The 26,835-nt window shown below is 36.1% G+C and overlaps 1 protein-coding gene across 18 annotated transcripts in view; it reads left to right on the top strand.

The window, feature by feature from the left end:
* Window positions 1-26,835, top strand: part of LOC308196010 (uncharacterized protein) — a 380,840-nt gene that overhangs the window by 178,841 nt on the left and 175,164 nt on the right. For all 18 annotated transcript variants that reach the window (XR_013952022.1, XR_013952023.1, XR_013952024.1 and 15 more), the window contains 2 exons: window positions 1,305-1,392; window positions 2,048-2,184. Coding sequence is in view for 15 of the 18 variants with exons in the window: in XM_080594382.1 (XP_080450508.1) it covers window positions 1,305-1,392; window positions 2,048-2,184 (225 nt within the window). In the remaining 3 variants the exon portion in view is untranslated. The remainder of the gene's footprint in view (window positions 1-1,304; window positions 1,393-2,047; window positions 2,185-26,835) is intronic.

The following is a 26,835-nucleotide window of genomic DNA, read 5'->3' as shown; positions in this document are numbered from 1 at the left end:
CCATGTATTGCTCCAGCCTGGCTGGGTGTCCGTGGAGAAACTGTCACTTTCCACTGAGGAGGGTGCAGGCAGGATGTCTGATAACACTGAATATTTTTGAATCGGCATGCTGGGAAGCCTCAGCCTGGGGCTCCCAAGGGAACTAGCTGGAAAGCTGGCTGAGTCGTGAATGGTGAGATTTAGAATGTCTTGAAAACTTGGAAAATCCCAAGTGACTGGGGGATTACAAAATCACTGTGAGCATTTGAGAAAGGAAAGCCAGAAACCCATATCAAATGATGAGAAGAATAATTTGATTTTCTACAGCTAAGTGTTGGCGAAACACTGTAATTAATGGCTTTTGGCATGGAAAGTCAGTCTTGCTAGAAAAACTCCTGGTCTTTGCCATGAGAGACTGGGGCTGGTCAAAGCATCCACATGGGTCTAGGCCAGGTTCATTCAGTTTTAAGTTGGTGCCTTGGCAGCACCATGCAGCTTAGCAGAGTACAAGTCAACGTGGAAACAGTCCTACCAAAGAGATCAGTAAGTGCTCTAAACTAGTGATGTAACCAAGGGTTAACAGGCCACGTTCGCTGTCTCTGGCTTTGTGACAGGTATCCTTACCAACTCCAGCACCTTGAGATGAAGGTCAATGCGGTCAATGCTAGGACAATAAAATGGAAGCAGAGAGCAAGGTAATCATTTTATTAAAGATGTGGATGACAATCATAAAATCGATGGTAGTGTTTGCAGATGGCACAAGGACATAGCAGGACAGGTTACTGCTGCAAAACGATCAGGATCATTAGTTTAAATAGTCACAGTCCAGCTGCTGTGCTTGAAGAGGCATCCACAGGACCACACCTGAGAGCCAGGAATGCATTCTCCTCAGGACATGAGATCCTGTCTCACAAAGCATCATTCAGAGTGGCTTGAGAGCCATTCTGTGCCTCGGTGTGATGTTGTATGTATGAAAGAGGAGTGGCAAGTCAGTAGTGGCCTGGATCCTTCACACGGATGTGTTACAGCTGCTTATTGTAAATAAGTTCACTGAAAAAACCCTAAGCCAGTAATGTTCCTATTGTGGCTTTGGTTCACAGCCTTGTTTTGGGACCATCTGCTATGGAGCTGGAGGGTGTACATGGAGGGGTTGTAATGGTGCTTTTTAGAATTTTCAGCAGCTCCCAAACAGAGGTGTTGTGGACATAGGTCAAATAAAGAGCAAAAGTGATTGCTCATGAAGTCAGTTATCAAAAATGGTGGACACTGTAGGAGAGTGGGATAACTACGGAATTTATTACTCGTAATATTAATCATTATTCCAGGGAATAAACCGGAGAAGAGAAAGTTCTTCCAGAGCCCCACCTGCTGTGATTCTGGTTGAGATTCTTCTTCACCCATTGGACAAGGAAGGTAACATTTTGTGGCTTTTTCTAAACAATTAGTCAAAAGAACTTGCCTGCCAAAAACTCTATTCAGCCTCTGTTCCCCCAGTTCAGACAGATGATACCTGGGCTATGTGAACCTGTGTAGCTAAGTCCTTCTCTGTATAAATCTGGAATAGAATTTTCTATCTTTGCTGAGAATGACCTGTTTTCTGCCCAGAGAAGTCCTGACTCTACAATACCTGGCAAGAATGTGCCTCAGGCAAGTGAACTCAGGGAACACAGAAAGAGGCATCATCTTGGGCAGCCAGGTCTTACTTTTAAAGCAGAATCAGTAACAAAGAATTAAAAAATCTTTATCCTTTCCAAAAAGCATCTTCCTCACTCAAAGTGTGGTAACAACTCCAGTATTAACAAGTGGGAGTGTACCTAGTCAGGAAAACACAGGAGAACGCTAAAGTCAAAATTACCCTCCTATGAAGTGGCAGAAAAAGAAGCTTTTGAGCCATACAGAGCAAGCTAACCCACAAGGCTACTACTGTATACACAATAGTGAAAATTAATTATCTAATTGCCTCTTGAATCAGACTGTTTTATTTATAGGAACATGCTATCCGTTATCTATGCCTCTTATGCCTCATGCCTAAAAACTAACAGACGTTAACTTTTGTTCTGGTTAATAGCTACTTCAGGAAGGAAACCAGCACATGTCACCAGAAGAGATGACTGCATCAGTTTCTGCCTCATTGGCATGACATTTCTTTTTTGTATGCCACTTCAGGGTGAGGATTTTACTGAATCAGGAGTCCCACTGCAATCTGTAAGTTGTTGTTCAGTGTCTGTAGAACAATCTGATCTTCCCTGCTTCTGAGGGTTGTACAAAAGACAGGTAAATGTCCAGATCTTCAGTTTGGATAATCAGATGATGTTAAATGTGCTTCTGATAGCAAGTTCTGTGATGGGTTTACAGCACAAAGGGCAGTGGGCTCAGGTGATATGTGAATACTGTACTCACGATGGCACTGATAAAATAGTAAGATACAATGTAGAGTTTCTAAAATATGGGTACTTTATTTACTGTGGCAATGACAGTTTTCTTCTCTTTACTGTAGAGGCTTATACCAGTCTAGTTTATACAAAATAAGTGATGGTGATAACAAAGTTATTCTGAGAACCTGGCATGAAAATGCCTATCCAAAAAGGAATGAAATTATTTTTAACTTTGAAACATTTTCTTTATGGACTCTTGTCATCCATGTTCTCATTTCAGTGAATAAAGTCCTACCATGCTAGCTGTGTAAAAACAAAGTACAAATGCAATCCTAGGTAAAGATGACCTACAATGCCTTCTTCTAAAATGCATCCAGAGGCTGAAACTAACAAAAGAAGTTGTGGAGGGTGGGTTGCATTTTTTGCTCATTCTTAGTTTACTGCTAACATCCTAATGAAATAGCTAATAAATAAATAAATGTATGTTTGTTTCTCCATCTGTTTGCATGTGGTATCAGGTCTGGATGGACAGTCACACACAGAAAATTACCTTTTGCTATATACTGAATTCTTTTAAGATATATATATATGCATATTTCATTTTTAATAAGTGCAAAATACCATATTACTTAAACATGGAAAAACTTAAGTAGGTTTCTAATTTTTAATGTACAGTATAGTCTCAATTACCTTAAAGTGGACATCTTAATGAGTTAATTAGGATGGCTCACATATTCTTATACTTAAAAACAAGGAATAAATCTCTGGAGGATTAGGGCTTGCTTTTATTGCTGTATTCAGTACATGTAGTGTTTAACTGCATTATGAAATAAGTGACTGTTTTAGCCATCTGTGGGGTGTTTTTTCCCGAAGTGTGGTAGCTGTTGCTGTGAAGAGATGGTTGTTGCAAGAAAAAAACAATATTTTAAAAAACATCTTAGGGAAAAATATTCTGTGATATCTTTTTGAAAATTAGAAGGGAAAAAAATATCTCTTCCAAATAAACTGGTTAAGTAGGTGGATATTTACTTGCTGTACTTTTCCTTGTATGCACCTGTAAGTTGTTGGGCAATAGATGATGCACATTGTGTTTACTGTTTTTTTTAACTCCTGGCTGTGTATTTCAATTCCATCTTCTCAGTTTGCTAACAGTTTATTTTGGTGCTGTATAAACTTCAAAGAGCTTTGATGCTAAATTTAGTATTAAAACTAAAATGCTGGCATTGCTAGACTACAGCTAAGAATGATGGCATGAGTCAGGTATTTTTAACCACATTACCAGCTCTTTTTTCTGCTTCCTCTTCCTCTTCCTTTCCCTTTTCATTTTCCTTTTCATTCCTGCCATTTTACTTCTGTTTTTGTCATAAATAACCATTGTACTGAACAAAATACTGGGTTAACTCATCTTGCACCTTTGAGAGATGTTTGAGATATCCATGCACACTGAGTTTTTCTTGTGAACTCTGTTTTCTGTAGATTTAATCATACTTCAAAACATTGGGAATTTAAAGATCTTACATTAGAACTTAATGTTTGCCGAAGCTCTACAACCCATTGCAAATTGTATTGTCCATGAGCTGTGTAGGCTCTGGTGCCATGCTGAAAATGAGGGGATGCAAAGCATATATGCCAGATTCAAGTGTGAAGTAAAGCAGCTATTCCTGAACAAGATCACTGGTTTTGAAACAAAGCATCATATGCAAGAATCATAAGCAATTTAACATAATAGAGCAGCAGTCATAGGCAAGTCAAAAAGAAATTCAGAATGTGAAATGTAAGAAACAGTCTTGTAGAGACAAATAGTTGATATTAAACTTTTGCATACTAGGCAAGACAACTGTTCAAAAAAAAAAATAAAATGAAAGGAACATCTCGCCCCCCCTCAAAAAAAAAAAAAAAGAAAAAAAAGGTAGCTGTTGTTACACTTTTGATTTGCTGGAAGGGCAGATTTTCCAGGCAGAGAGATCTACCTTTCAATTTGATTGATGTAGTAATAATATTACCATTCTATGATTTTGAAAATGTATGATTTTGGACCATGTCACAGGTACTGAATACACTGTTAATTAAAGCCCTACAACTTGTCCTCTTTTCTTGAGAAGGAAGGGAAAGAAAGATGTAAATGGAGATATTATAAGGGAGTAATTGTATGTAATGTCAATTCAGAGCTCATGTTTATTTAAGAGGAATTACTCTCCAAAGATTTAGATTCTACCTGCTATCTTGGTCTGTGGCAAAAAAAAAATAAAAAATTAATCTGTGTGAGCTCCTAGATCTGATTTTGACTTTGCTACAAAGTGCTCATTAAGGTCTATGACCAATGAGACAGCCATCTTTTTAGACCTGTTTATGAAATTCCAATAGTAATTATTCTTCACATTAAATTAGTTGAATTATTAAATTAAAGGCTAAATTCTATTTCAGTTGTAGAAACTTCATCTAATTTTTACATGTGTTGATCCTTAATCAAATATTACTAAATGTAGTTCAGATTTGATATGTTCTTAATCTTTCCTTTTTGCATGTTTGAAAGTTCATAAACCTGATAAATGTGATATATTATTTCAGTAAGTGAAAGGAATGTAGTGAATATTGGCCACATATGCAAAACGCCTGACCAGCCTTCTGCAATTACCTTTGGCTCTCAAAATATAAGTTTTTTTGGGATCAGATGAAAAGCTAGCTTTTGTGAATAATGACAAGTCCCTGCACTGTTGGTTTAACTGCAAGTTTGTACTTGTATTTGAAACTGAATGTATGAATCCTGAACATAGTGCAAGGATCCCGACCATCTAGGAATAGACCTGTGAATTTCTGTGTCAAACAGGTTGCTGCCAAGTTTTCCTGCATTATTTCTTTTGCTGCTGCTCAAGTACAGTGATAACATTTTATTTAGGCAAAGTATCTAGCAGAGAATAAAGATCTGTCACAATAAATTACTGCTCCCACCATAACATTCTCTTTGATGGATCTTACATTCATTTGTTTCTGATTAATGAAGTTCCTGCTCTAAATTATAAAGCAATTTAAGGAAACCTTTTGACTCCACTGAATTGTATCAATGACTTAATTATTTTAATGTTTTAATACCTGTCCATTAACGCTCTGTAAGCAGAATTTTAATATGGAGGGCTTGCAAGAATTTTGCAGGCAGATATTAAAATGTTCCCAAGTAAATCATGTAGATGGAATAACTGTAGTATGTTCTTAAAACCTGTCTTGCATATTTATAGATTATTCCTCGATGGTCGGTCAAAAAAGAAAAGATATAGTGATTAACAGCAGTGGATTGGAATATACCATTGTATACTGTAAGAATGACACGTCCTCCATGCCAGAACTCCTCAGATGCTTGTCATTTCCAGACAATGTGTCATTTCTAGACAGTTATAAATGGAAAATCCTTACTAGATGAGACATTCTAGGTAGTTTGATTAATTCCATGAAACCTAGGAGAAGACTGTTTTGTCCCAAACACCTGGAATTAAGAATTACATTGGTAAGCTCTCCCAATGAGATTTTCTAAATAGTTAATTTTGTTCGTTTGTTTTTATTTTTGTTTTCTGGACAAACCGGAACCGTGCTGTTAGAAAATGCTGTTTCTTTTTTCTCCTATTTCATGTTTCCACATTAAATGTAGGTTTTGCACACCAGCATTCTTTCAAATAGACTCTGCTAAAAATTTATTGTATAGAGTTTTCAAGGCAAAAATTAAAACAGTTCTTGTGAGGAAGTCAGTTTTGAACACTCCTGGACGATTGTTCCATACTGAAAAGTAATGCACATTTAAGATTTTTTTTTTTTTTTCACGCAGCATTATATTTGTATGTTTTATTTTGTATATTAAATATCCCATGTAGACATCTCTGCTCAATGAGCATTAGGATACATATAGCAGTGGGTGATGCATCTGTGAAATAAAAAGCACTATGTAAACTGCTTGGGAAAAGTGGATAAAGCTGAAGGTGCAGTTATGCATTATTGAAAATAACGATGCTAATCTATCCTCTTTGACATACATGTTCACTGTGTTCACATAAATGTAATTCTTCAAAATAGTTAGGAAAAATCTACCTGAGGCCTGTTGTGTTTTTTCTTTTTTCATTGCAAGGACTTTTTAACTTTATATCTCTATGAGAATGTTAGTTGCACCAAAGTTTTCGTGAGAGAAAGCTCTATAATTGGCCAAGAATCTTATATTAGATGAATGCAGAATTTGGGAAAGGAGATGACTCATTCAGATACCAAATGGGTAGGAAAAAGGGATTCAATCTTTGCTTTTCTTGTGATATCTTCTATGTCAAAAGTAGGCCAAAAAAGCTAGTTTGTAGCACAAGAAGATGCATGATTTAATCACTGCTTGATAATCATGGTTTTTTTTTTTTTTTTTCTTTTTCTTGGTGATCTACTTACAGTAGATTCATGCTTCTGGGCTTTTGCTGATCATTGAGAGAAGTGTGAAAATAGTTATATTTTCCTTCTTGAAGCTTTACTAGAAAAATGTTGCCAAATTAATTTTAAAAATTTCCAAAAATTTTGAGAAAGAAGTCTAGGATTTTTGGAAGACCAAATGTGCAAATTAAATAACATGTATTCCTGGTACACAAGCAAGGCACAAGCCAAACAAAGATTAATTTGCACTGCTGTTCTTTTCTGAATGAGCTTGCTGTCCTTAATATTGAGTTTTTCACAGCTTTAGGTGCAGCTGAGCCAAAAACACAGAACTTACATCTGGGATGAAATTTTAAACTGCTTCTTTACCTCTGGAATTAACTGAAGGAAAATGCAGATACAAGCAACAGGAACATTTGGGATGCTGTAATTTTAGATCCGCATGTTGTAGGAGTTGCTAAGGAGTCTAACTCCTTTCCCTGTGAATGGCTGAGTTGGCATTGAACTAAGTAGTCTTAATATTTGGGGTACCTGAAAAACAAACCATCCCATTTTAAAATTTTGAGCTGCTCCAGGTGGAGAATGGCAAATATTTTGGAGTTATCTTGAATCTGTGTAAGGGATTGTACAAATCTGGCTGTGCCCTCCTGTAATCACTCCTAGAACTCTCCATGTAGTCCTCCATGGCAGAGAACTCTCTGAAATGATGTTATGTGCAAGCAAACACAGTGCTTCAACCATTCTGGGTAATTTTGGTTTAGATAAGTTTCACCTGTAATTTCTATTCAAAAAACGGAGCCCTTTCTGATCAAGAGATGAAATGAACTCCTAAGCACTATCTGAGATTCCACATGGAATATTATATATGGATGTCATTACTGATGTTTTTCTGCATAGTAATTAATTTCTCACAGAGCTGTACAGTGAACTTTGTGTCTAAGGAAGACAAAATACCATGCTTGGGGTAATTCTGAGCTCACTTGCACACCAGGAAGCAAGAAGTTTTATTACAGCTTTTCTTCAAATAATAGCCTAAGGGAAAGAATGTCCCTTCAACCACCTTCCATACATCAAATGAGGTTTTCAGCACCAGAGACTGTTCACTACATGGATTTAGTATAGCTGAAATAGTATTTTGGAAAATTCCACTTTATTATTATTTATTTTTTTATTTATTTATTGTGTAGGTGATGATTTTGAAGCTCATCTTTGGTGATGCCATCTTACTTGCTTAAATTTTTCCTTGATTAATTACATTAGTGCCATATCTATCAACATAGCTTTTGACATTTTATGATGTGTATTTTTACCAAACTAATTTACAAATAACAAACCAGGTTTACACTGAGGAAGAAAAATACCAGACAGATATGCAGTGAGGTAAATAGGAACAACTATCAAATACAAGCAGGCAAATACAAGATACTTTCAAATAGGTTAATATAGTGAGGCTGAAGGATGCTTATATTGTTCTTATAAGAAGTTAAAACATTTTAGTCTGGGATAATGGTTTATGGCTAAAGAGTGAAGAGGAAAATCAAAGAGTAAGAAATAAAGCATAAAATTAGCAATATAAACTAATTTGGAATGTACTTTTTAGGCTGTCAATTTCAGAAGTAACTGCAATAGAAGCCTGAAAGGGGAAAAAGAAATTGTAAATCTGTTTGTTGGACTTCAAATCAAATGAAATAGTGCTGCTCCATTCACCACCTGTCTTTTTCTACTAGGTTTTATATATATATATATATATATATAATTTTTTTTCTGCCCATTTTCAACTCAGGATGGTCACTGAAACTGTTCTGCTGATACCAGGAATTAAGAGATTGTGTCTTGCTCTTCCATTTATGCCTGAGGTTCAGTAAATTTAGAACTCCTTATCATTTGTGAAATGGATAATTTGAAGCCTGTCTTGTTTTACAACCCTTTCGCATTTACAGTCAGCTCAGGTAACTCAGCTTCACATTCCTGATATTTTTATTTTTATTTTTTTACCGGGGAAAAAAAATAAGATCATTTTAAGGAGTGGCAAGCACTCAAGTTAGCCATGTCCCTCTGTGATTACATGCTTATTTCAATGGTGATTACAGTTCCCTGAAATAGGATTCTACTACCTATAATAAAAGCTCAATAAGGGTCTAAATATGCCCATTGTCTGCTTGTGTAGCTTGCCCTTTTCTGTAGCCTAATGACTGTGGGGGCTAGCCTTTGTCTTCATGTTTTTCTTTGCAGTCTCATGTGTTCAGCAACCTGCTGTCCATTTTGCTGTATCATCCAGCTGTATTCGGCATGGTTTGCCTCTTGGTATGCTGCTTGCTCTCTGGCCAAAAAGCAAAGTCTTTAGAAAGAGGACATTCTCCATTTGGCAGGTGCAGCCAAACAGATGGAGCTCTGTCCTATTTCTTCTGGCAGTACAAACCTCTTATGGATCAATGCTTTTTCTGGATCATTTTTTTTTCTGATGGGGTCTTCTCTTGGGGTCTTCAGGCAACCACTGGTAGGAACTTGCTACCATGTCTGCCTTTTTGCAGATCCAGAGCAGGACTGAGAACCCTGAGGAATTACTACTCTGACAAGATATGCACTGCGTCATGGTGTGCAAGTACATATGATGTTAAACATTTCTGTGGGCTTGGTAATTAAATATAATATGCACCACCCAGTAGTACCCTGATGGTTGTTTGAGATCAGGACTGACTTGGCTGTATTAGGTATTATATTATCATAATATAAGCAGCAGTTTTCATAAAAGATGGATTAAGTAGAAAAGGCAAGAAATGGAAATAGAAATGTCCAGTGACTTGCTGAAAGTCTATAGCAATGTCAAAGTTATCAAATCCTACCCTAACTGATACAAAAAGAAGTTTTGCTGTTGATTCGCTGGGGTTAGATACTCACTCCAGCTATTCACCCCTGATTCTCAGTTCAGTGGCCCTCAGTGTAATGCAATATGATCTGTCAATGGCAACCTGCCTTGAATTAAATGGAACAGCTGCTTAACACTGCTCATTTTAACTCTGCATGCAGTTCACATCAGAAGGAAAGAAAAATGTCCCAGCCAACTGAAACTGGAGGGAGAATTTTAGCTAAAAAGAATATAGTTTTTTAAATTAGAATTCTGGGCAGTATTATGGGAGAAAGACTGTCATGGGAACTGTGACAATCAAAACTTGTCACAGTCTTAGTTTTGCATCTTATCCATGCCACTGCTTCTTATCCCACACAAACCCTATCCACTGTGTTTCTCTCCTTTCTCCTTTTATTTTCTTCAAACCCTGTAAAATGTTCTAATTTTACAAAGACTGATGTAATTAAAAAGCTTCCACTCCTCACTGCTTTCTGAGACAAACAGGGCAGACATCATCCTGGTGTTATCATAACATCCTGTGAAGCAGAACAAATACTGTAGACTGACATTCTAGGAGAGAAATGTCTTGTAGCTGCATCTCCAAAAGTGCTAATGCTGCCTTCTTAACACACACACACACACACACACACACACAAAAACCCACCAAAAAACGCATTACTTCATTTCATGGGTGATAATGGGTGATAGATTCATTGCTCCAGTCTTTCTTTTGTGTATATTTCCATTCCTATTTTGAGATTTTTTTTTTATTTTTTTTTTCCGGTAAGATACATGTTTAAATACCAGACTTGCTTGTATTTTTAAAACTGATGGGTATGTAACTAAGAGATCTTCTAAGGGAAGAGCACTGTTCAGTGAGAAGAGTGCAGACCTAGGGAGCTTTTACTACCGTATGGCCATTGGGTGACTGATTCTGGCAGCTAATCTTTCTGTGCCCTGTTTACCTGCCTTGAGAATGGTCATAAAGATAATGATGTTTATGACATACTTTGAGAAAAGATTAATACTTAAACACTATCTAGGAACAAGTTAAATTAAAGTCTATGTCTTTTATTACAAGAAGTGATGTGATATTGTGTTAATCTATATGGAATTCTGTATTTTTTTTCTGTAAGGATCAGAATAATTTCAAATAGATAAAAATATTTATTTCTGCCACTGCCTATATCATATTCATTTTTAGTGTTAGTAATCTGGCTATAACTATTGACCAAATACTGTTCAGCTTTTCTCTTACAGAAGTCAGTGCATTCTCAGTAAATGAAATTTGTTTCTTATTCTATATTTATCTGTTATAGAATGCACTTGCAGCATCATGTATCTACATTTCATCCAACTACCTTGAGATCAGATGCATTTTCCTATCCAGTCTTAAACATCTCATTTAACATGGATGAATAAATAGGTTTTCATACTGAAAGCTGAGGAAAAAAAAAATCTATGTGCAACTGTTGATCAAACATCAAGTTCCTTTAAAAAAAGATTGTGCATTACTGCTGATTCTGAGGGTCTGTTAATGTAATGTGAACCAATGGACACCAGTCCCAGTTTTTTATACATATATGTACACCATAATACATACATATATCCATTTATGCACGTAGACATATTTTTATATATACATGCTTCAACCCAACAGAGCTATTTTGCATTGTGAATTTATCAAACAATGAAGGAGACAGATGGGGAGATTTTAATTTTGTATTGCCATTTTCTATGATCTCAGATTTCATTTTCATAATCTCTTAATGTTTTAATGAAAAGGTTTCAAAATATTCCAAAAACCACTTTTGGCATCTTAAGTCAGAAAACAGAATCTGCTAAGTGAGAGAGCTGAGAAAAATGTTAATATTGCAAGATAAACGTTTTTTAAACTTTTAAAAATTAAACTTAAACTTTAATTGTTTTCCAAGAAACTGCTGTATTGTTACTCGTGAAGGTCATGTGAAGATTAATCCATCTCAGAAAATTCATCAATTTTTTGTTTGTGATTAAGAAATCAATTTGATAAATGGTTTTGTATTTTTAATCAGAAGTATGGTTAAGTCTACTTCTACTCTGCAGAGTATAACAGTAAGAGAGTACTGTTGCTGTGTGTATGGGATACAAAGATACTAAATATAATGGTTATGGATTAAATATATTTAAATTTCAGTACTATAATTTTGGCAGGGCCAGTATCTAGCTGAAAATTCAGAACAGCCTGTTTTCTGAAAAACATTATTATAGAAATAGATGTATACATAAAAACAGATTTGAGAACAGGTTTCTGGATTCTACCCTTGTGAAAGCTCAGTAATATTTTTTTTCTGCAAAATGCTTTACTCATGTTAGACAGGATCATTCCTGTCTCACAGCATCTGTCTATGTACTATTACCTGACCAATGATATCTGACGGTCTTTGTAGAGTTCTTCTGTGTATACAAAGGACTTTCACATTCATTGATAGTTTCAGTGGTGTTGTATGGTGTTGCAAGCTGAACTATTTATACTTTCAATAAAATTTAGTACAAATGGGTTAGGTCAGACTCCATATTTTCAGCAGTTGTAAATAAAAATCTTTATCTTTTAAAAAGTAACTACAACATGAAAAATATCAGTTCAACCACTCATAGCTGGATGAATACCCCTCATTGTGTTTTGCAACTTTGTTTAAGTTCCTTTTCAATTTAGCAAGAGGCTCCCCTCTTGAAAATGTTGTTAGCTCCATTTGTGTTGCAGGTTTTTATTTAGCTGATCTTGGTATGGTCAGAAATTCAAATTCTGTGAGAGGTTTGACCCAGAAGAATGCTTTTGAACCATCCTGAGCTGAGTAAAATCTGAGTTGGTGACATAATAATAGAAGTTATTCCTCTGTCATCTTTTTGTGAACACCTGAAATCACTGACTCACTCATTATACAGAGGTCAGCATACAGTTGCTCTTGACCTATAATGGACAACCAAGCAACCTAGCAGGGAAAGTTTAATCCCATCAAAGATGTCCTGACTCATCCACTCTCTTTAAAATGAAGAATCTAAATAATAGATCGCATGAAGATAGATGACATTCTCAGCATCTACTTTGTTTCAGTCTTTGACACAGAGAGAGAAAAAGAAGAAGACGGGAGTCAGCTAAGTGAGATAAATGTGAATGAGGGTCCAGGAATATGAGGAAACAGACTTAATAAGAAGCAAGTAAAAGAATGCTTCAATAATTTAAAGTATCTATAAATCAGTGAGGGCCCAGTGACATTTAACTAACAGTTGATAAGGAACAGCAACAAGAACTGTGATGATCCATCAGCCATATTGGAGGATGGATAGAGTAGAAGTGAGCCATGAAGAAGGAGTGAAGAAAATGACAAATATGCTACAGGAGACAGAAACCTCTCCAAACTGTAAACTAGTTCCCTCACATTAGGAAATATATTTTGTGAAGCTTCAATGGCTACATCAGCTACAGAGACAAACTCTAAGCTTTCCTTAGTACAGCCTGAAATGTTTTTATATATGTACCCTTAAGTTTTTATGGTAATTGTTGTGATATATAGATGTATATATATATTTTTTTTTTCTAGTGGGATAAATATGCTCATGTAAATTTCTTTTTTTAGTGTCACTTCTATTTGCAACAAGTTGCATATAGTTATTTCTTAATATGTCTCTTCTTTCATGCTAGAATTTATTTGTTTGCATGTAGCTACGTCTCCTTCCCCTTCTTTGGATTAGTCATTAGAAAAGCTAAATTTTTATTTGGTCTGTTGAGTGATTAGGGAAAATAGTTTCCTTCTCCAGGTAGAATATCCATTGCTCAGTCAATTCTCTTTTATGTGAACAAGCAGTCTTTGAAGGAAATAAAATTACAAACTGGGGAGGAAATTTCTGAAGGATAGGATATTGGCTTATATACAGGTTATTGGCTGGATGATAGATGGTGTTTTTGTAAAAGACTGTTCAGCTGTAAAGGACTTCATATCCTAGAATTAGCTGTCCTGTCTAAAAGAGAACAAAGAATTCTTGATGTAGTATAAAGTGACATCTGAGTCAAAGAAGTAAAATATTTGAAATACTGGAGTAGCTGAGACTTTTGGTCAATAATTTTAGTGGATAAGGTTTCAAATGTGGAAGTGATTTTCTTTTCATAATCCCAGTGAATTGTGGCATGGATGAAATGAATGGAGCAGTTGGAGTTGGATTGCTCTCAAAATATGGGAAAGGAGGGTTGAGCCATCTCCATATGGGTCTGTTGTCTCTGGAAGTCATTCTTATTTTATTTGAAAAGGGTTACTTTAATGGCAGATTGCAAAAGACCATGAAAGGGTAGAGCTTCTGGGGAAAGTTTAGGACCTTCATTGAAATTATTTGTTGCTGTTTCTATCAAATAGAATGCCACTTTTATTAGATTGAAGTGAGTAATAATTGGAATTATTTTTGTTAAATTTAATTGATGTGAAGATTTCTAGAATTGTGCTTTATTTTAAATCTATGAATATATTCTACAAACGAGAAACTGAATTGTTTGAGATGTTAAGTAAACATATGTATGAAAATATATATTTCAGAAGGAGAAACAATATCAGAACAATAAAAATATTGTTTTAAGAATTAGATGAAAGTCTGCAGTGTCATTTTAGGTACTTTTTGGAGAGGCACTAAACATGAAATATTTGAGAAGATTAGAGCTATATGTCTCTTTGGGTCCTACTAATTGTAATCATGATAATTATCATGCACATTAACTATATTGCTATTCTGAGTTATGTAGTTATAGCATAACTGTGACAGAAAGAAAAGTGAATATACTTTAATTTCTAAGCCATCTGATATGCTTTAGTGCTGATTGCTTGAGCTCTTAAATAGTTACATCTGTTTTAAAAATGTAAATATATATCTTTGAACCTGAAGGGAAGAATTTCTTTTTGTAAGGCATATAGCTATGTACGCTTTCTGTGAAAACGTAGGAAACAAAATGGAATTAGACATAGAAATGGAATTAGACATAGTGGAATTAGGCTTCTGCTATGCTGAATTGGGAGTGTACTGGCATGCGTATTCAAAATTAAGCTAGGATCCAGAGCTTTGCTAAATACAATGTTATATGATCTGAGGTGCTGAACTATGTGTCAGAGTGTCTGGATGAAACACTTGTGCAGTGTTTGGGACAATGGACTCCTAATCCCTGACTGAGTCCATTATACTTTTAGTTTCATGATGGTAATAAGTAACAGACGGGTAGAATCCTTACTGTTAGTTTTTTGAAAAGGTTTTAAAGGCTCTTATCTGTTTCAGGAGAAAAACAGTCCTGTTTCAGAGAAATGTATTTATTTCTAATGCATAAATCTTAGATGCAGTCCACTAATGAATTGAAGTCTCAGTCAATTTCTTTCCTTTCTTACAGAAATTCCATTACAGTTCATTTAAACTTATCTTCAAATGATTCATAATTACTTCCGTTTCAGGAGTATTCATTCTTTACTTTGCATAGAATTATAATGAAACTTTTATTTTATTTTATTTATTTTATTTTATTTTATTTTATTTTATTTTATTTTATTTTATTTTATTTTCTATTATGGATAAATTAATTTTCCCCTGGATCAGGTGCATTAAAACTTAAATCATTTATTACAATTGCTTTTGCAAATTTAGGCACATCTTCCATGATTGAATTTCTTAGACAAGGCCAATGAATGTAGTATTAATTCCATCCACATATAGTGTTTACCCTAATAAATTTCTCTTATTTGGTCTTTTGATTACAAGTGACACAAATTAGAAAGGGATATATTTTTATTTATTTACTCATTTTGCTATGGGACATAAAACTGATATTTTTTGTGGCTCACTGCCAATTTAACAACACAGTGAACTGTTTAACAGGGTTAAAATCCCTCCTAAATCAGGAAATGTACAATAATGAGCAATGAATTGTAAATGGAAGCATGAGGACATGCAAACCTTTGTCTGGCAGGTGATTAATTTTTACTTAAAATGAATAATAATAATAATAAACAATCCCAGATTGTACTCCTCATCTATTTTCCTATGGACGTTCCAACATGGCTACAGCTTTTGCCTACATCTTGCTGCCTGTACAGCAACACCTTAGTGTTCCCACAAAAGTAGCTTTGCTGCCATTATTTTATTTCCCAGTCCTTGACAGTCCTCAACATTTGCATGATTTGTGTAGTATTCACTGCAGCACTGGAATGTAAAGACCAAATAGAGTGTATTTGTAGACTTGAAGTAATGATTACTCAAAATTACTACCAAGATAGGAAAATGTAGAGAAATATTGTAGCATGCTAAATGACATGCAACATAGAACTGAGAGCAAACTTATCTTGCCTGAACATGGGCTGGATGAGCATGAGTGATCTGAAAACATCTAAATGGCAGCAGCTTTTTTGTGCAGGAGAGGAACTCACTAGTGCTGTCACATTAAATATGTCAGTGCTCCTTTTGACTTCACCTCTTGCCATAGAAACTTTATTAACAGCATCAAGTTGTGCCAGAGGAGGTTTAGATTGGACGTTAGCAAGAATTTCTTAACGGAGAGAATGATTAAGCATTGGACTGCTTAATCCTCACCCAGGGAAGTGGTGGAGTCCCCATCCCTGGAGGTATTTGAGAAATGTGTGGATGTGTCACTAAGGGACTTGGTTTACTGTCGGGACTCAGTAGGTCAGGTTGAAATTTGGACTTAATTCTCCTGAAGTTCTTTTCCAACCCAAATGATTCTATCCAGGGAGATTACATTTAGAAAGCAAGCCTACAGCTACATATACAAAAACTGTCTGAGTAAAAATATTCTCTGATGAACATCAAAGAAGATTTAGGAACTTTTTAAAACTGTTCTCTCTCTTTTGTGATTTAAAACTTGCAAATCTGACATATAAAAGTTCATTGCAGGTAATTCTCTTTCTGCTTCCCTATTCTACCCTGGGAAGGGGTCTGCTTTAGTTTCTCTGTTTTATTTATTGCTCTTCCTTGCTATTATTTAGGGTCACTGGAATATGAATTCCCTTGCTGCAAACCAATTTAGACTGTACAGGTGTTCTATATACACGAAACTGGAGTGCTTCCTAAGCCCAGTCTGCCTAACAGCCCCACCACACTACAGCTATTGCCTTAAACTCTGGCTCTGTTCTCAGAGCAGATCAACTCTCCAGTCCAGGAAACTCCAGCAGGATTTGCACTAGCTCAGATTTGAGCCCTTCCCATATGGAATGGGAATGCACCAGGGTTGGTTCCTGGAACTGAAACCTCAAACCAAGCCTAGCTTCAAAAGCAGCAGGTTAACCATGGCCTTACAATCCCTTGTATGACTTCAGACGCAGATGCCTGAATGCAGAGGGATTAGATGAGAGAATATATCTGCAACCTCTTCAGCAGTGCATATACACAGAATAGAACATGAAATTAATGTAGATGGTGGAATAATGATTTTGAAGTTTTGTGAGTGAAGTCTGCTTGCTTCCAGTCTGCTTATGACCTCACCATCCAAGATGTCATACTCATTTCATTAAGGCTGATGGAATAAGGACATTAGTTCATGCAGATAAAGACTGATTACTTAAATCTTTAGAGTCAGCATAAATTTGGCTCTGTATCTCATCTGGCAAGCACATTTCAGCAACTCTAGCATATTTCTTATTCTCCCATATCTTTTCTTTTTAAGAACTGTTTTTTTTTTTTTTTTTCAGGTGAGTATGCTTCACCCATCATGTTAATTATTTCTTGCTCTTTAAGAAACAATACTAAAACCCTGCTTGAATCTGTTTAAGTCCCTCCCTCTGCAGTTCTATGTGGAGAAAGACCAGTCTTCTGCAACTCACAGTGTGAGACCAGCTTGGTGAATACATGATTTGCTGAGAAAAATAGAAGTGCTCTCCTAGGTGTTTCAATTACAGTCAATCCAAGCAGACACCTGCATTTAAGGTTACATGCTAATTCTTTTAACGCTTCTAAGTCTTTTAACAGTAAAGGTAGACATAGCAATTTGTTGCTATTTCTGAATCTAAGGTGGAAACAAGCTTCCAATGAGGAAAGGAATTCATGCATTTCATACATTCTAAAGTGGAATTTTATTTCAGATACTCTTGGATCAGATAATCACAGTCTGTGGTCGTTGACACTGAACTAGATACTCACCAGACACTGCTTTCCCTCACAACAATAATGACTTCTCTGCCAGCAAAATAGACTTTTCTGTGTCATTTTAATTTTAGTTCCCAGATCTGTAAATACAATCGAGTCTCATAAACAAAATTAAAATAGCACAAAGGACTTTGAACCCCTGCAAAATTTCTTGTTCTGGTAGAATGTATGTAATATGTGCCCAGGACCATGTCCAGATGGCTTTTTGAAGATCTCCAAGGAGAGAGACTCCATGACCTCATTGGACAACCTGTGCCAGTGCTCAGTCACCCTCGCAGTAATGTATTTCCTGATGTTCAGATAGAACCTCTTTTGTTACAGTTTGTGCCCATTGCCTCTTGTCCTGTCACTGGGAACCACTGGAAAAAGCCTGGCTTTGTAGTCTTTATAGTCTTCCTTTAGGAATTTGTACACACTGATGAGATCCCCCCTGAGTTTATTCTTCTCCAGACTGAACAGTCCCAGCTCTCTCAGACTTTCTCATAGGAGTGATGCTCCAGTCCCTTTATCTTTGGTCTCCATTCTGTGGTCTCTCCCCACTATGTCCCTGTCAGTCTTATACTGGGTGACCCAGAACTGGACACAGTATTCAAGGTATGGCCTCACCAGTGACAAGTAGAGAGTAAGGATCTCCTCCTTACTCCTCCTGCTGGTAACACCCCTGCTAATGCAGCCTAGGATACCATTAGCCTTCCTTATGGCAAAGGCCCATTGCTGGCTCATGTTCAACTTGGTGTCTATCAGGATGACAAGGTCCTTTTATGCGAAATTGCAGACTGGTTCTTATCAGTGTGCATAAATACCTGAGGGGAGGTGCAAAGAAGATGGGAACAGGCTCTTTTCAGTTGTGCCTAGCCTGTTGGCCCCCAGCAAGTTCTGGTGCCTGGGGTTGTTCCTCCCCATGTGCAGGACTTTGCACTTCCAAGTCTGTGTTGAACTTTATGAGGTTCCTGTCAGCCCATTTTTCCAGCCTTTTGAGATCCCTCTGGATGGCATCATGACCCTTTGGCTTATCAGCCACTCTCCAGTTTTCCGTGATCAGCAAGCTTGCTGATTTTACACACTGCCCATCATCCAGACCATCAATGAAGATGTTGAATAGGATTGAAATTAGTTTTGACCCCTGGGGTACAACGCTAGTCACTGACCTCAAACTAGACTTTACACCACAAATTACCACCTTCTGGACCCAGGTGTTAGATAATTTTCAGGCCACCTCACTGTCTACTCATCCATCTTTTACGTTATCAGCTTTTCTATGCGGGTGCAATGGGAGGTGGTGTCAGAAGCCTTACAGAAGTTGCGGTAGACAATATCAAATGCTCTCTCCTCATCTGCAGCCACTCATTGAACCACATAAGATTATCAAGTTGGTCAAGCATGAATAGGTGTTATTGCCTAGGCAATTGCATTCCCAGAAGGCAGAATGATCAGCAGGATGTATGAGAATAGTCTTGGGGAACTGTGATAAAAGGCTGAGACAAGATGTGACACAGGGCCTCCAGTCTTTGAATAAAGTTAAGTGAAATGAGTGTCATTTCCCCCATAATAGTGGCCATAAATACTTTCTTGGAGTCAATAACATTTAGATCAAGATAGTCCTTTCTTAAAAAAAATTAAAAGGATGAAACACCTTTCTCATATCTAACCAGAACGTTCATTTATCTTGTAGGATACCATAATTAATATTTTTGTCTAGTTTTTAACAGACGGATAAAACAGATGATTTCTTAGACCGTTTTAGCTCTTGGGCCATGAGGGCTTTAGGAACAGGGTTGTTCAGCCCTTCTTGTTGGGGGTATTCTGCTTTGGGTAAGCAGTCAGCTATTACTGGTTTAAAGAGAGAATAGTTCTGCAGTTGCTGATAAAGGCATTCAGAATACTTAGATAGCCATCCTTGTATGAATGAATATTTAAGGATTTTATACAAAGTAGACAAACCTTAGCAAGAGAGAAAAGATTCTTAAATATTCATCAGGACTGGGATCCAGGCTTGAGTCTCTCTGGTGAATGCCCTAACAACCAGTCTGCAGAATCCTTCTGTTTTCTCTATTGCTCCCTGAGTTGCTAAATATTTCTTACAAAATAGAACAGCTTCACAGATAGACCATGAGAGAGCTTTTCCTCAGAGTGCCACACAGACTCATGATTAAGCACAGACTTAAATTCAGACTTCTGCCACAGATCAAGCAGAAAGAGAAATTAGTACTTCGGTTGCCTGCATGACAGGTGAAGACACACCATTAGATTTCTAGATGTGAAAGGAAGCATGTCTTTCTCAAGTACTTTGTGTGGGATTGCAATTTCAGCCAGGATACCATACTATCAAATTGTGTCAAGAGTCTAGAAAAGTCTATGTTGTGCATTCTATTGTGCCTGAGGAATTACTAAGTATTATTCTATGGCTGAAACATTGGCAATCTGGGGACTTTAAAAGGGAAAGAGGTGGTGGATTTGCAAAAGTCAGGTTTTCTAAGTGCTGGATTTTAGCACACAAAATGGTATGTGTGCCCTAATTCCCTTCTTTGAAAATCAGTCCCTAATATGCCTGGTCTCTTTAATAGAAATTATTCTTAAAATATAAACACAGTGTCAGATCACTTTCATCTTTTGAAAAAAAAAATCAAAAGAAATAAAGACTTTTTTCTCCATTAGTGACATGTTTATCATTTTTCTTGTAGAACTTCTATGTCATGATTGCTCATTAAAAACAGTGTCTAGGGCACACAGCCCTTCCTTGAGTTGTAAGGTTTCCCTATTTGCAGGTTTGTACTTAATCATTTTCAGTGTCTGAAGCAGAATGATAAGCAGGCACTATCTGGATGGTGGTGTTTAAAAAAAAAAAAAAAAGGTGACACCCAATAGAAAATGAAATGTCAACTTGACCCAGCTCATTTTTTTCAGGAAATGGAGCTACTTGCAGTCACATTAGTCAAGATTTTGCTGATTACAAGAGTCATTAGTAAAATTTGTTAAAAGCTCATATTTAGAAGAGGATTTTTGTTGAAATTTGCTGTGGGCACAAAAGCACAAATCCTTCCTGCTATCAACAAGCAAATATCCATAAACATTTAACCAAAATGAAAACAAAACAAAACAAACAAACAAAAACAACAGAAAATGAAGGGGGAGATAAGGAAAAAAAAGTAAAAGAATATAGCAACATTTAAAATGTTGTGCAGTGCATAGCTATAGTTTGAGGGAGAAAAATCAGCAGCTTAAAGATATTCTTATAGCAAACTCTTACTTCTGTAATAACAACAACTCTCCTTCCATAGGCTTTTGTATCTTCGTTTATGGTATCTTTAGTTTGATTGCAAGGTATGTGGATCAGGGACCATGCCTTCTATCAGCCTGTGAAGTATGCAGAAGGATTTGACTTATTTTTATGTAGAATTTGACATTTGTTATGTATGTTATATTTTTTTACATATTTATGTTGATGGACTTGAATTATAGGATGCCCTTATAGATTATTTCTGTCATCCAAGACAAAATACTAAAACCTGTTGTTGGCTTTTATGGATCTTAGTTAAGCAAAATTTCTCATCACTGGAAGATTCACATGAGTAAAGGTGGAATGAAGATTTGATTAAAAAATATCTCCATATATTATTTTGTGTTCTAGAGTTACATCTATTTTCTTCACACACTGTAGAATAGAATGTCCAGGGAGATATGATGAAAGCAATGATAAAATTAACTTACATTAACTGTAGTAAATCTCACATATAGCAATGTTTGTCTTTGAGAGGAGAGAAAAAGCAAAAAAAAAAAAAAAGTCAAACAATAACAGTTCTTTTGTGTGTGTTTGTATCTTGTTTAGTGGTTAGAAAAATGCTATTGGACAGACAGATTTATGAAAACTGTATTTTCGAGAGAAAGAGAGCTGGATAATTTCTTTAAACTTTTTCATAGAGAACATCTTTCTCCTCATGCTCAGGAGAAGGCAACCACCTTAACACCATTCTACATTATATATTCTCCTGAAAGCAGACTATGCCTTAGATGACTGAGAGTTACTAACAAAAAACAAAATCTTTGTACTGCTACAGGATAAGAAGCTTGAAAATGTGGTTGTAAAGAACCAACACAGTAAATCAAGGACAAAGGAAACATTTCTGTGTAGATATCACTTTGTTTCCACATCCTATAAGATAGCAAAAGCATTTTGTCCCTTGGTACACTTTCCTTAGCATGTTGATTAGGGTCAAAGCTATGTTTTTGCAGTGAGTCTCCTGAATACTTCTGCTTGCTGTTCTTTGGTAATCACTGTGGTGATGTCTTGAGGGATTCTTGCTCTCCGTCCTTCCTCACCCATCCTAACTGTCACTGCAGGGACTCTGTTCACAATCAAGGAGATGTGGCTAGGACATATTTCTGTAATGCAACCTTGAGCTGCACTGGGACTTCAGAACACAGCAGAGTACTGTATGGGAACCTAGGGGATTGAAAACTACTTCAGGAACCCCTGCATCACTATGCAGCTCTAGTTGCAACGCAGCATCTGGATGAAATCTGTTTTAAGCAGTAAAATAACAAAGAGATTTTCTGCACTCTCTAGATCACTGATCCCTGTGTTTTGACTATTTTTAATATCATGTGTTGCTAATCCACTGGTTCCATTGTCAAACAAAAGCCAAAACCCCCATAGTTTACCCATGGCAATTTCTTTACATATAGTATGAAGAAATGGAATTGGCCCTATTTGTTTTTTGCCAGAACAGTTTGTTATTCTAAATATTTCTTCACCCTTGCCAGAGTACCAGCAAAATAATTTTAAGTAATCTGTTGAAAATAATAAAAATATTTAACTGTTAACGTATAAACAATTCAAACACATTACAGACTCTCTTGTTATGGTTCTAAAATCATTTGGGCTTGAAATTAAGATTGGCAAACCATGACTGTATTTAGTAAAGAGAAAATGAAGTGTTAATTGTTCTGTTTTTCAATATCCAATCTGAGATTTGAATATCTAATCAGTGTCTTCTGTAACCTCTAACTGATATAAGATTTTGCTGCTTTGGAACTGTTCACAGAGTTCCAAACATGCCTTAATCTTTATTTATTTATTTATTTGTTTGTTTATTTATTTTGCATTCACATTGAGTGTTCCAGCTTACTTTTCAGCTTTGCTGCTCCTGTCATTTTCAGTGAAATGATATCAATAATCTGAAACTTTCAGTATTTCACTTCCTTTGAAGTTCTGAATAATGGATATTTTGAGGGAAAATGCTGTTCAGGGACTTCTCTAAAATAAGATGTACTAAGACACAAATAGAGTTTTGACTTAGCTGGCCTACTTCGGAGATCTAGGGCCTGATTCTGCTCATTAGGTTAGAGTTAAAGTCAATGACATTCCAGTGGTAGACACGGACAGTGTTCCTTCTTCTAAAGTATTTTCTGTTTTGCTTTAAACTATGTTTACTACTTGTAAATTATGCATTTAAATGTAAAAAGATATGTTGTGGCCCTTGTAGTAGAAAATATGCAAAGATGAAATCACAAAACTTCATAACTGACAATAGGTAATAATACTCAAAAAACTAGTATTTTGTGAGTATTTTAGGATAACTTTTTTCTATTTAATACAAGATGTTTGATGATTATTTTCAGCATCAGACAGTGTGGAATCAGTCTTAGATTGAAAATAAAGTCTTTTTCAAATACCTTGGTTGGTTTGTCATTCCTGTTTCTAATTGTTAAATTCTGCATAAATAACTAATTTTCAACTCAGACTTGATGAAAATGCCAATAAAGGAGAAAAAGGAGAAACTGGAAATTTCAGTAAAGTATAAGAATAGGCATTCTGAGTCAGGCCAAAACTTTCCTTGCCCACTTTTTCTGGTTCTGACTGTAGGCAATAATGGACATCCAAGGAAAACACAGGAGGCTATAATGATGCATCCTCAGTTATACTTCACCTGCCTTGACAGGGATGAAACTCAATGAAATTCCTGAGCCAGAAATTGGTATCCTTGTGTATTGTGGTCAGAAATAGATATCGTTATCTGATAATGCTTACAGATCTTACCAACTTAATACTGCATCCAATAGCCCTATCTTCAGAATGATACCCTGATGTTAGGATTTAAATGAATGGTTTGAAATGCTGTCCAGTTGTAGGAGAAGGACCATGAGATACACCACCAGTAAGGAAATGATCCATGTTATTTGAAGAGAATCAAATTTCCTGAAATATGGTTAAGTAAGCTTAAAAATATCATATTCTGAATTCTCTTTCTCAGCATTCCACCTGCCTGCTGTCTAATCAGATGCCTCATACTTCTTTAGACTAAATGAAAATAAAAAGAATAAAATTGGTACTGATCTATTTTGTGCATCCTCAGTAAATGAAAAAGTAGGCTTTACTAGCAAATAGATTCAGACAACTGCACCACTGAATACTTAAATATAAACCTGTTATCCATAGTTCTTTGTTAATTAATTGTCTGCACAAGTAGACACAAGGGGGAAGAAAACAGAGGTAGAACTCTTTGAAATAGAATTAATACTGGAATACTAACTACATAGTTTTTAAGAGGTCAGTCAGGTGAATAAGATGAATAATGAACTGTCTTAAAATTGCTTAGGAACTGATGGACCTGTGGATATGTGCATCAGTTCAGTATGGGAATGAAAGAATGCCTGTGTGGGAGGGGAGGGAAAGTGCAATATTCGTCTTTATCTATTTACTACAAGTTCTTTCACCTTTTCTCTATTTTTATATACTTACACATGCAGTATTTATAAGACACTACTTGATGCCAGCTATGATTCTATGATTCTGTGATTCTAATCTAAACATATTTTGAGACATACCTTTCTGAAAGCATGCGGTAACTCAGGTAGAAAATATGACAGCCTGGAGCAGTATTGAGGAGTAAGAATATTGTTGTTAAAGCACCAAAGAGGGGACTTGGGAGATCTGGGTTCACTTTTCAGAGCTGCTGAGAGCTGTGATATTGGGAAAGTCACTCAGGAGTATGCTCTTTCCTCATGCTCTGAAATTCCTTAGCCTCTTCCATACTTCTGAAAACATTTTCCATAAACTGTCATCACCATTTTTGTCTTTCTCACAGTCTTCACCTATGTTCAAATTTTAGCTACATCATAATAGGAATGGATGACTTCTTGTTGCTATGTACATCTAGTTAGTTAAAGCTCTTCACCTGAAATTCTAAGCATTCTATGTTGCTGAATGTGTATTTCCATATCCTGGAACAGCTGATTCTTACACAATGATGACCTGAACTTAAACTGTGCCATGGTATCTTCCATTAGAACAGTAATTCCTATACTTCTACTACTAATTCAAATTCAGTAGTTGAACCATTGTTCTTATTGTGATATTCATTGAATGAGCATTGCTACCAGTCATGTGTTGCCACTTGAGCTTTATGGATCAATATGTTCTCTCAGTCAGCTGGGTGAATGCATTATGTTTTCCAGAACAGACCTGCAGAGCTGTGAAGTTCTCTGGTCTTGTACTGAGCTATCTCAATGTTTCATAAGCATCTCCTAGTGGAACTTATACTTGAAACCCATAGGAAACATTCCTGAGACTTGAGTTTTTAACTTCAGGTAATATAAACTTAGATGGTGCTTTTCTGTAATACACAGGTGTTCTGTAGGTGGTGGGATCTGCATTCTCAAGACTACAGTATTACTATGATACCGTATTGTCAGAAGCAAAACATAGAGACCTTTAATAAAGAAATTTGTCTTCTAAGGTAAACAGAAATACTTTTAATCTTGGGGCTTGTGAAAAGTCAGTCTGAGATTTCTGAAAAACAGTAAAAACTAAAATGTGGAATAAAGATTGCGGCATTTAACTTTTAGATGCCTTGGTACCTAATGGGATCCAGAGCTTGACGTGGGGTCTTGCTCTCCATATGTTGCATGGAGTGAGGCACCTAAGATAACAATTACTACAAACATCCTTATGGCTCTAGAGGTTTTAATTACACTTCAGTTACGTGCAGCAATTAGCTGCTGCAGGAGAGTTTGTCTGGCTCACAGTGGTCAAGAGAAGTTGTTGTTTTTTAGTGTTAAACACTGTGCTGTGCACCTCTATGAACATGCATCCTATAATTTCTTGGAAACCTAACATAAGTGGATTGGGATGCCATCCATTCATAGATTTCGAGTGTACTGATTTTAAGTGTTTCCACAGCTGTAGGAATATCCTAAAATCTTCCTTACTACCAAGCAGGATAGGAGTTTATTTATGAAAGTCTGAAGCAGGGAACACTGTTATAAATACATAGGTGTCAGAAATGAAATACCCTATTACAGAATTAAAATCCTTTTTTTTTTTTTTTCTTTTTACAAGCATATTTTGTGTACTTAGGATGCATTTACCAGGGATGGATTTTTATTTGGAGAGGTATATTGGCTTGAATCATACCATAAACATAACTTGGGGCTCATTCAGTTTATTAGTCTTAGTAGTCTTAGTACTGAATTCCAGAGACATAATTTCTCCTTAGCTGTTGACTCTTTTCACTTGACTTTTGACAAACCCTTATGACTCAGTCTTTTATGTCTGAATGTACTTTCAGCAAGTTATTACACCACCTTGAAAGACAGATCACGTTCTTTCCCCAGGAATTTGTTCACAAATAGTGTAGTCTTTAAGTTTAATGGGTTATATGGAGATATGTATTCTTATACCAATGCTTGTAAATATTGACACAACTGCTTAAACTTGGCAGCTGTGCTTTACAGAAGAGTAAAACCTTTTCTATTGCTGGTTTTTACCTGAGATCAGGTATGCTGTATGGCACCATGCACTTCATAGAAAGGGCTGATAGGGTATTTAGTTGGTCTTAACACTAGTTCTTTTGAGTAGTATGCCAGTAAAAATAAACAGATCTATGGAGGAAATCAGCAAATTGTACTGATGTGCAGACGTAACTTAAGTCTTGACACTGTCTGGAACTTTTGAGCTTAAATGTGCCTGTAAGGAGATATGTGTGGTTGTAAAGAAGTATGAAATGGTTGTCACCAATGTGTGGGCTGAATTGAGGGGAACTTTTCATGTAAACTTCTGTGAAGCATTTTTCCTGTGAT

This window comes from Anser brachyrhynchus, assembly GCF_964034855.1.
Source record: "Anser brachyrhynchus genome assembly, chromosome: 5".
Lineage (NCBI taxonomy): Eukaryota > Metazoa > Chordata > Aves > Anseriformes > Anatidae > Anser > Anser brachyrhynchus.
The sequence above is the reverse complement of the archived record's forward strand: the minus strand, read 5'-3'. Positions and strand labels throughout refer to the sequence as shown.